Here is an 11,735-nt window from a genome sequence, read left to right as displayed (position 1 = left end):
TCTCATGTGATGGGCTTGAAGGAAGGTCCATTCAAATACAATGCTATCCGCTAGCCGTTTTGAAGTACTACTCTATGGCCCATAGACACATAAACTGAAGCTTTGTTCCCTTCCAACCAAATTTTCAATCAAAATTTACTTTTGGATAATTATCACTTGATTACCATTAAATATCTTCAAATTTGTGTTTTGCTACACCCTTTTTTTTTTTTATTCCAATTACATACCTGAATTTTTATTTTTTTATTTTAATATTTCCGTTAGATTTTCTGTCAAACTCTCCATTAAGTGATGATATTACATAATTTTGACCCATCATAACTAAGAGTAACAAAGTGCAAATTTCACAATACTGGCCTTCATCCTTAGTTTATTAAGATTTGCAAATGTTTTTTTAATTATTATTTTTATTTACAAATATTATTTTTGAAGTTCACACATTTAACAAAATAATTAAAAAAAAAAAAGAAAAAGGATAGGGCTGTTCGCTTACTCATTTTTACCTCTCACACACCCTTGTTGATTTTTGTCCATTGATCTTCTTCAATTTATTCGATTCCACAATTGATACTCAAGAGGAGTGAGTGACAGGTAAAAATGTGTGTGGATAGGAGTAGGAGACTCTCCCCACTTTTTTTCCCTCCCATTCCCTCCCCTCCTATTTGAATGGTCACGGTTAAGCTACATCAACATCTTATATTAATTTTTTATAGAAAAAGAAAGACAAATTAGAGAATGTGAGATGAGGGAATGGAAGGAGATGGCAAAAAAATGAGAGAGAATCCTAGTCAGTACGGATAACACTACCTAAAAAAAAGTAGCTCAAGTGATTAATAACATGTATAAACTTAAAAAGAATAAAAGATCATGTTCGAACACTTGAGCTATTAAGTCTTAATAGCTTATGTTCAAACACGACCCAATTGCCACCTCTTGGAACCTTCCTTTGTGCCGAGCTTTTATTTACATTGGTTACATACAAAAATTAACTTTTTTTTTTTTTTAACAAACAATATTATCTACACTAAATAAAAAATGATGAACTTAGCCATATAATGGGCTAACAATAATGTGGTTCAAATTTGTTTTTAGTGGGAATCGAAACTAAGACTTCTTACTTACAAATAAAGAAAAATACCACTAAATCGTAGTATGAAGTAGCGAATTAATTGACTCAGCAAGTAGGAGACCATGTGGAATGTGACTCGACCCTATTTCAATCTCATGTATAATTTCAGTTAATTATACTCTAAACACGGTCACCCGTTGTTTTATAATATGGTTTTAATGGGTCAGTTGTTCCATTACTTTCATGATCTCATCGACGATGACAATATCTACATAATTGATGGGTATTTTATTGTTAAATTTCAAACTTCTAGGAATAAGTTGTTGTAATCAACAGGAGCTCAGATTAGGATGTGTGATTAATTAATTAAATCTCAATCGATTTGTTTATTGTACTTGTTTCTGATCGTTAATTGCCGGCGCGAATATTTAAAGAAACACTAATCTAAGCATCTAGTGATAAGTAATATGATTAACAAAAAGCCTTAACATCTACACACACCATTTTTTCTGTTAATCTATACAACATTATATAATTAACAAATGACAAATACGCACATCAAGATTAGCGATTTAATACGTTTGATTTGGAAATAATTGTGGGATTACGTACGTACGTAATGCGACAAGATAGTAGCCTTCCGATGGGATTGTAATTTGCGATGGAGGAATCTTATTGCCTTTTGTATTTGGAAGAAGAATTAATTTTGTGTGTTCAAGGAATAAACAAGGTCAAATTCCGGAGGAATAGTACTTGTATTAGGCCAATAACAAAATTACAAACATGATTTAATTTGAAAGTACTTAAAAACAAACGAGAAGAAAATAAATAAGCGTCCGTTTCAAAACGAAACTTTTAAGAAGAATACAAGCGCTTCTTATAAAAACTTTTGAAGTGTTTATTTTTTTAACTTTAAACCGCTTTTAATTTTGTTGGTCAAATATTATCTGAAGTGTTTTTTATGATCTAAAAACATTTTCAATTGTTTTAGAAGTGCTTCCAAACAATTTTCAATAGGAACTCTCTCTGTGCAAATAAAAAGTTTGATTGCTTCCCAATAGTTGGTAGATTTTGTGAGCTGAATGAGATTAAACCTAGTGGTAATTCGTTACCACATTTGTTAGTTTATATCAATGAATATTGGTATGATTAACAACCATGCTTAATGCAAATATTTTTACCGTGAGAAAGTAAAAAGTAAAAATTAAAACGTAAAGTGTATTTTGAACTACGGAACAGAAAATATAGATATTAACGCAAAGTAAAAGATAAGAATTGCATGGCAAGGGATACATGGAGCTGTAAAGGTGGTGGATTATGTGTTTGGAGTATGCAGCTCGAAAGATTGCACCATTCAATTTTAATTTTACGATACTTATTAATTTATTTCACTAATCAACTTCACAAAAACTTAAAAATTTAAACAGTATTAATCTTTTTTTTTTTTTGGTAAATGGTTCGAATCTCTCAAACCACATGCTTGAGAGACAAAACCCCGGAGCGGATCTCATATTGTCTGGGACAACCACGATTGTGAGAATCTTGAACGCTAGCACGACGACCAAAAAGACACGTGGCAGAATAATATGGTGATGTATCAATTTCAGTGACACGTGTCAGCCCTATTCGACAGGTGTCAGGTTCAGATAGCGGCCCCCCCCCCCTTCACACAAAAAAACATTTTCGTTCTCAAAAAAGGCCGTTACGCAAAACGCCGTTTAGTCTTGACGTGATGTATTACCCATTTCCGTGTATAAAAATTGGGTTAGACGGTCCCACAAAGATGAGAAGAAGTATACTTATTTTTCGGCGGGTCCCACTGGGTGCACAAACGATGTCGACATTTGAAGCCTCCGGCACTCCCACCTCATCGTGGGCCCCACTTGAATACATAGGCTGGGTGGTATACTCGAGATGGTATTTACAATATGGAGGGGAGCGTGTATAGCACTTGCACTGAAGGTTCTCCACGTGGCAACATGTTGACACTAAGCTCGATCTGATTGGTTAGGTGTTAGTCCAGATGTCAAAGTTGGGAATTGATGCTCTTCGGATCCTTTTCATCAAATCCATCAAGACACATAATTCGGATTTTTGAAATTTGATCCAACCATTAAACTTATTATAACTTTTAAAGTAAATTTATGTTTGTAACTGTTAAATCAAATTTCAAAAATCCAAATCATATACCTTAGTGAATTTGGTGAAAATGATTCGTAAAAGTTGTTCCTCAGACCCCTCCTCAGGTGGGTTTTGTATGCGGAAACTATTTATTCCGACTCGACCTAGAGCAGGTGTTGACACTCGCTTGACATCTCAGTCATATTGATCACTGGTTGGGGGGAGCAAATTATATTAAGGTATTCACTGATCCTTAGTATTGCACACGAAAATATACTCAATACTTGCTAATATCGAGATTTGAATAAGTCATGTACGTTGTATATGACTTTTGTTTGAGTTATTTTGGATTTTTAACTTTATTTTGTAAGTTTTTGATAGAAAGATATATGTACGTCAGGAGATGGATGAATAAATTTGATTCAGACATATGACCTCCTTTTCACGGGTTAATTCTCTTTGGTACGGACCAAAAATTTTGACTAGTAAAAAAACATGTCATGTTCATTTCAAAAACTTATCGTGAAATACTAAAAAAATATACTAGGCACATTAATATGGAGTTTAACTAATTACAAACTTTAAGAATTCAACGCGGTCCACTTGTTCAAAAAAAAAATTGTAGCAAGGGTCCCTTAACTTTAACCTAATTAGAGAAATGGTCCATCAACTAAAAATTCATGACCACTGATCCCTTAACTCATCAAAACATGAAGCTATGGTCATTAACTCCACCATAATTTCATCAAAATGACTCATGTTGGAATGACCATTGCTACAATTGAGTTAACGTTGAGGGACCATTGCTCCAATTGGTTTAACGTTAAGGGATCATTTCTCTAATTGAGTTAATGTTGAGGGACCATTGTGACAATTTTTTTAATTTCGTTTTCTATATTTGCCCCTTGATCATGACCCATTTTGACAAAAAATTGAACAAAGTTAACAAAAATGACTATAGTTACACATTTTAATGAGTTAAGGAACCAATGGTCATTGATTTTTAGTTGAGGGACCATTGCTACAATTTCCTTTTAAAAAATGTTGAAATGTTCGAAATAATCTTGAAAGGTTATGGGGAGTTAAAAGTACGGAATAACCTTGAAACCAAGTCATGTTCAAGGCACATGACTTATTTTGAGAAAAACTTAACAGAGTTAAGTTGAGATAACAAATTAATAATTTTTTTAAGTTAATATGGCAAATAACTCAAAGTTTTAGTTTATATAACAAACTAAAAAAGATGTATAAGTTCATATGACATTTCCAATATTTTTTTCTAATGTAAAAATCAAAACTCTGATTCAACTAAAATTCAGGAAAACATGCTCAAATTTTCTTGTTATTCTACTGGATACAACAATTAACATACAAAAATGCTACTTTTACTGCATATTTGTTCTATAATTTGTATCATATCTCTAATAGAAATAAGATTCATATGTGTTGGTGAGTCGAGATAAGACTCACATATATTAACAAGCTCAACCTCTATTAAGAATGTGGTACAAATAATTGTACAAGTATATAATAAATGTAGCATTACTTGTTAGCATATAGAGACGCGCTGATGAAGGGCAGTGGGGGTTTGAAAATGAGATTGGGTACACAACGCAGCTGGACCTTGCATTTCATTCAGAATGGGAATGGCTCTCAATTGATGGAAGCGTACGGCCAACAGATTTGTTTGCCGTATGCCCTCCTCCTACTCCTCTCTCTTTCTCTCTTTTTCTCTCCCATCACTCACAAATTCGCAATCAGCATCTTTTTTTGTAACATGGCGGTGCTGCCACGGAAACGGATCTTCTCCTATCTCTTCCACCAATTTCATTCATTAATCGGATTCTTGAAATTTGACACAACAATTAAAAACAGATGCTCATTTAAAAGTTTGATCAAATTCTAAGAATTCGAATTAATAAATTTGATGAATTTAGTGGAAAGAATCCGAACAAGTTCCCTTTCCGTGCTGCCACGGCTCTTATCCATTTTTACGCTTGTTTACTTACCTGCCGGACCGAATTTTTACACTAACCGCACCAACTCCCCAATCAGCCCTCACCATTTAATAAATAAATAATCACAATCCCAAAAGCGCACAAATTAAATAAAAAATATCCCCATTGTTATGGCCTCCAATGTTTCCTTATCTCTTCTACTCTTCCGATAGATTTTTTAGGTGGTTGGACACAAAATAGTACATCACATGTCATTATACAAATAGTAAAATATGTGTGTTGAAAAATTACTAAAAAAAATTTCACCATTTATATAAAAACATGTGATGTACGAGAAATTTTTCATTGTGACAGGAACATGAGTGATACAACACATGTTTTTATATAAGTGGTGGGATATTGTATTTTTTAAGATATTAACTTTTTACCACACTATTTGTATAATGACAAGTGATGTATCATCTCGTGTTTCAATCACACTAAAAAATCTCTTGAGATGTACCACACCGGTCTCAATGAAAAATTTCTCCAACTCTCCCCTCCTATTCCTCCCTTGGACCTCCCCTTGTCCCCCTCTCTCTCCTTAGAGATTTTTCAGTATGACTGTCATACGAGATGATATACCACGTATCGCTATATAAATAGTGAGATATATGTATTAAAAAGTTAATAACTTAAAAAATAAAATTTCTTATCGCTTACGTAAAAATACATGATATACCACACTCGTGTCCATCACAACTAAAAGTTTCTCCTCTCTCCTCTCTCTCACTCTTTCTCATAAAAAAGTAAAACCTGCAACAATTATAAGCCCAAAATCCCATTTGACCAACATGGACAAAGCCTAGTGGGTTTTTCTATATCTTTCAGTGCCTTCTTCCTCCTCTGTTTCTCACAAACCCAAAAGATGAAGAGAGATCACCGCGAAAGCTGTGCAACTGTAACTGCACGTCAAAACAATTCCAAACCGGAATACTCATCACCCCCGTCTTCCGCCCTGAACGGCAAGGCCAAGATTTGGGAAGATGACCAAGATGGGTACAGCGCAGGCGGCGACATGGATGAGCTGCTTGCCGTTTTGGGGTACAAGGTTCGGTCCGACGACATGGCCGACGTGGCGGAGAAGCTCGAGCAGCTCGAAATGGTCATGGGGTCGGCTCAGGAAGATGGGATTTCTCAGCTCTCTGACACCGTCCACTACAACCCGTCGGATCTCTCCGGGTGGGTCCAGAGCATGCTCTCTGAGCTCAACACAGGCGACGATATGCCCTCAATCGACGACCCTCTTCTCGTTCCGGCTCAGTCCTCGTCGATAACCTCGATGAGCTTCTCCAATTCCCAGCGGAGTCGAGTTTTCAGCGACGATTCTGAATACGATCTCAGGGCTATTCCGGGCGTGGCGGCGTACCCGCCAGCTTATTCGCCGTCGGATACCGAGAGTACGAGAAAGCGATTGAAGGCCTCAATTGGGTCCGATTCTAATGGGTCTAGTTCCGGCGCTGTATCCGATCCGACTCGGCCTCGAGTCCTGGTTGACTCGCAAGAAACGGGCGTGCGGCTCGTCCACACACTCATGGCCTGTGCAGAGGCTGTCCAGCAGGAAAATTTGAAGCTTGCAGACGCGCTTGTGAAGCACGTGGGCCTACTCGCGGCTTCCCAAACCGGCGCTATGAGAAAAGTCGCCACGTACTTCGCTGAAGCTCTGGCTCGTCGGATTTACCGAATTTACCCTCAGGATTGCCTCGATTCTTCGTACTCGGACATCCTCGAGATGCACTTTTACGAGACCTGCCCTTATCTGAAATTTGCTCACTTCACTGCCAACCAGGCAATACTCGAGGCTTTTGCCACCGCGAGAAGAGTACACGTCATCGATTTCGGGCTTAAACAGGGGATGCAGTGGCCAGCGCTCATGCAGGCGCTGGCACTCAGGCCTGGTGGGCCACCTGCGTTTCGCCTGACGGGAATTGGCCCGCCGCAGCCCGACAACACTGACGCCTTGCAGCAGGTAGGATGGAAGTTGGCCCAACTGGCCGAAACTATCGGGGTTGAGTTTGAATTCCGAGGCTTCGTCGCCAATAGCCTGGCGGACCTCACGCCGTCCATGCTCGACATCCGCCCGTCAGACGTCGAGGTTGTGGCGGTGAATTCGGTTTTCGAGCTTCACCGCCTCTTGGCTCGACCCGGGGCGGTAGATAAGGTGTTGTCATCAATCAAGGCCATGAAGCCTAAGATTGTGACAATTGTGGAGCAGGAGGCGAACCATAACGGGCCGGTTTTCCTGGACCGGTTCACGGAGGCATTGCATTATTATTCAAACTTGTTTGACTCGCTGGAGGGATCATCGGGGCCGAGTCAAGATTTGGTCATGTCCGAGGTGTATTTGGGCAGGCAGATCTGCAACGTGATGGCATGTGAAGGTGGGGACCGAGTTGAGCGACACGAGACGCTGAGTCAGTGGCGAGGCCGGATGGACTCGGCCGGGTTCGACCCGGTCCACCTCGGCTCGAACGCGTTCAAGCAGGCTAGCATGCTGCTGGCTCTTTTCGCCGGCGGAGATGGGTATCGGGTGGAGGAGAACAATGGGTCTCTCATGCTTGGGTGGCACACACGGCCGCTCATAGCCACCTCGGCTTGGCAGCTGGCGAGCACAACCGAGTGAATGTGTGAGTCAACTCAGTGTTCAGTAAGCTAGAGAACCGACTCTAAAGAACCTTTGGTGGTGGTGATTGATTGATTGCACCACTGGGCACCCAATGGGGTGCGACACTGTGACCATGTGAGTTGTGACTTGTCAGTAGAGAGAGAGTGGGGACTACAGCCAAAAGTGAAACTGTAAAACCAATCCAATCCAATCGAGTGGTGTAATACTGTGCAGTTGTAATTGCAATGGTGGTTTTTTATGCTTGACGTGGAAGAGCAACTTATATAGACCGGAACCACTGTTACATGACATTCCGATTTAATAGTGCATTGTCATTTAGAGGAAAACTTGAACATGATCATGCATTATTGAATAGGAAGGCTATGTAGTGGTTGATGAGGTTTATGTAAGTCATTTTCCTAATGTCGCTCCTGGTCAGATTTCTGCTCGTATTTAAGTTTTCTAGGGTTTTTTTTTTTTTTTTTTTTTTTTTTTTTTTTTTTGTAGGCCCGTCTGCATAATTTCAAGTTGAAGAGTTCTTCCAACAAGGGGGATCAATGAATCATTGAGAGAATGTGTAATTATCTTTCTTTCTTGAATAAAAATGATGAGCATTGATTCTTGAATGTGAAAGAAAGCATTTTGCCTTCTCTGCAAATTTGACATTCTTATCATCTATAGCCGAGAAGGCTTAGTACTGGTTTGGTATTGAAGTACTTTTATAAAAAATGAGTATAAAAAAAAACTCAGCTAAAAAAGATATTTGATAAACACTTAAAAACAGTTTATTTTCACAATTTTGGATGAAAAAAAGCTGAAAACGTGAAGTAGCAAAAGTGAGCTTATCCTCACAGCACAACAGAAGCAGTTTTTTTCAAAGCACAGCAATATCAAACCAGCCCTTAGATGGACGAGTATGTTGCCATTGGGACGTCTCTTTTCAATAACATCATGTCACGTGGAGTAAGATTACATTGTATTATTGATTCTTGAACGAGAAATAAAGCATTTTGCTTTCTCTGTAAATTTGACACATTTTCATAATCTATCCAGTATAAGCGGCCCCGTTCGTTTAGCTCACAGCAATCCAATTAGTTCTTCGGATGGAAAAACATTAGACATTCTATTTTCTGAAACCAACACTTTTGATGTTATTTAACGTACACTAATTTCTACATGTCTATTATAGATTTGCTTAGATGTACTAAGAATGTTGTCATTGTGGTATCTCTGTTCAATAACATCATACCATGTACAGTAAGAATAACAACGGTATTGTATTGTTGAACTGAGAATCGTGTGTCGGTGTAACCAATCCATCTAAGTTGTCTTCCCTGCATAAGCGTAGGGTGGGCTTAGCTGATGTTGATGATTCTGAAGATAGAAACATGGCCTGGATATGCTATGTCACCATCTGAAAGAGAAACTGCAGGTGACACAAGCATGATAAATATTATAGCAAATTGCTCCTGGTTTTAAGTTGGACTCAGTTTTGTGTTTTGTTTTCTTGTTTATCCGTCTTTGAAGTGGATATATATAAGTGGCAACTTGCATTTTGTTACGTTGCAAAAAATTACGGTTTCCGATATTACCTTTTTATGTGAGGAGCAAAAGTATTTGAATATTTTACAGATTAGTTAACCAAATCCTCCCAACAGTTGCTTTCTGTGCCTCGGAATTGCCCCGACATGTTTTTTTACCCATGAAATGCCAACTCAAATCAAAGGTAAATTTTTGAATGGTTGGCTGACTAGGAATTCAAGGATTTGTAAGCTGAGTGTAAATCTATTTGGATACTACGAAAGCACATGTAAAGTTAGAGACTCCCGGTTCAAGATCTAAAGAGCTTTCTGATGCTTGAGTGAGCAATCGTGTTCATTTTTATTCAATATCTTCAAAGAATTTGTCGAGTCTTTAGGTGGCTTAGGGCTCATTTGAAAGTGTTTTTACAATGATTGAAATTATCTTTAGAGAAAATATTTTTGGATTCTAAAAGCATTTGAAGTACTTTAAGAAAGAAGCAACAATTAATGATTTTGGGTGTGATTTTGGTATTTAGATAAAGATAGGGTTATGAGAAAAATTTAATCCAAACTGCACGATTTCATTAAAACTGATCTAACGGCTCATCGTGTGATTAAAAAAAATTGAGAATCTCTTCTCTTAAAGGGTCTATATATGATATTGTGGTTTATATAAGAGTAAAATGTCAAGAATCCCTCAGTGAATTTTTGGGGATTTTTTATAAATAAAAATATGAACATTGTCTTATATTTTTTGGCCAAATGTAATAAGAAGGCTATGTGTAATGGGAAAGGATTCGGAGAGGATCCTTTCCACCAAGTTCATCAAGGCACACAATCTGGGCCTTTGAAATTTGATCCAACGGCTAAAGTTGTTATAATTTTTAAAGTGGGTCTCTGTTTGTAGCCGTTGGATCAAATTTCAAAGATTCGGATTGTGTGCCTTGGTGGACTTGGTAGAAAGAATCCTCTTTGGATCCTTTCCCATGTGTAAACCAAATAAGAAGTAGGTATAGGTAAACCCTAATCTAATATTTAACTAGTACTAAATGATGATCATTCCTAATGCAGGACAGAGGCCCGGTTGGTGGTCTGGATGAGATTGAGCCTTAGAGATATGATTGGATCGGCAGGGACATGGAAGACAAGACTTGTAATCTATGCACAAGGATAGGTTAGATAACCCACTTTATTGTGGATTCATAACTCATCATGTCTAATTAGGGCCAGTCCAGAGATTTTTGAGGCTTGGGGCGACGCCAAAAAATTTGTCCTCACTTCATATAAAAAAAATATTTGTTTTTACACGTAGGACATTGATAAAATTATATTTAGAAAAGCACTTCAAACTTAGTAATTTAGAAACACAAAAAAATTAATTTTTTTTTGTATCGAGAGAAGGAAACCAAGAAACTTCAGGCTTACAAGTAGGTAGATTATGAGTTTTGTCTTCCATCTAAACTTTTAAAGTGCTTTTGTATAAATCATGAGATGTTTTTTTTTATTTACTAACCTCGTCAATATAAGAATAAAAAAATAATGATATTTTCAAGTCTTTAGGGATATGTATAAGTAATGAATGGGCACCAAATTAAACATTTTGATAATATATTTAGTCTAAAAATTTAATATACGCATTCCCCTTTGTTGAAGATTAGACTTGAATTGGAACGGATGTTTAAAAATAGCAACCCACATAGTTACTAGCTAGTAATTAAAAATAAATTAACAGCCAAACAAAAATTTGTAAAAATTGAAAAAAATAAACATGCACATAGCATTTTGAACTTAGGACCTCTCGTTAATTTTAAATACAAAAACCATTGCTTCTAAATAAACTTCTAATCATTTAGCCAAATTTTATAAATTTATACTATTATGAGAAGAAATTTGTAAAAATTGGAATTTAAATAAGCATACATGGTGTTTTGAACCCAAAACCTCCTCATTAAATTGAAGGGAACTTTAACGAAAAACCATATTTTTACACTAAAATGTCAATCCTGGTACTATTCACTTTACTCTTTATTTTGTCTTTATCGTTAAAACTCAAAGTTTTCAAGTCATTTTCATTAGTTTTTCTTAAATCGAAACAACAAAATCATAGGTTATAGTTAAATTTCTTTGTCATTAAACCAAATTTTATAAATTTATACTCTTACAAAAATGTATATTATGCCACACTAATAATTTTGGTGCCCCTAATTTTTTTGGACCCCAAACGGTCGTCCTGCCTGCGCTGGGCTTGGGTCGGCCCTATGTCTAATCATGTTTATCTCATTACCCTTTGTTGAAGATTAGACTTGAATTGGAACAGATGTTTAAAAATAGCAACCCACATACTTACTAGCTAGTAATTAAAAATAAATTAACAACCAAACAAAAATTCGTAAAAATTACAAAAAAATAAACTTGCACAT

General features: G+C 36.9%; 1 protein-coding gene across 1 annotated transcript; it reads left to right on the top strand.

Moving 5' to 3' along the window:
- Nucleotides 1–5,861: 5,861 nt before the first annotated feature.
- LOC103927271 (DELLA protein GAI-like) lies at nucleotides 5,862–8,418 on the top strand. Its single transcript, XM_009336173.3, has one exon. The coding sequence runs from the start codon at nucleotides 6,056–6,058 to the stop codon at nucleotides 7,808–7,810; it is 1,755 nt and encodes a 584-aa protein (XP_009334448.2). The 5' UTR covers nucleotides 5,862–6,055; the 3' UTR covers nucleotides 7,811–8,418.
- The last annotated feature ends 3,317 nt before the right edge of the window (nucleotides 8,419–11,735 follow it).

The sequence above is a fragment of a genome, unplaced genomic scaffold, assembly GCF_019419815.1.
Source record: "Pyrus x bretschneideri cultivar Hongxiangsu unplaced genomic scaffold, Pyrus_bretschneideri_v1 Contig71, whole genome shotgun sequence".
NCBI lineage: Eukaryota > Viridiplantae > Streptophyta > Magnoliopsida > Rosales > Rosaceae > Pyrus > Pyrus x bretschneideri.
Note: the sequence above shows the minus strand (reverse complement) of the source record. Positions and strands in the feature narration are given on the sequence as shown.

Excerpts from the sequence above, each read along its gene's own strand:
- LOC103927271 (XM_009336173.3), top strand. The coding sequence starts at position 6,056 with ATGAAGAGAGATCACCGCGAAAGCTGTGCAACTGTAACTGCACGTCAA.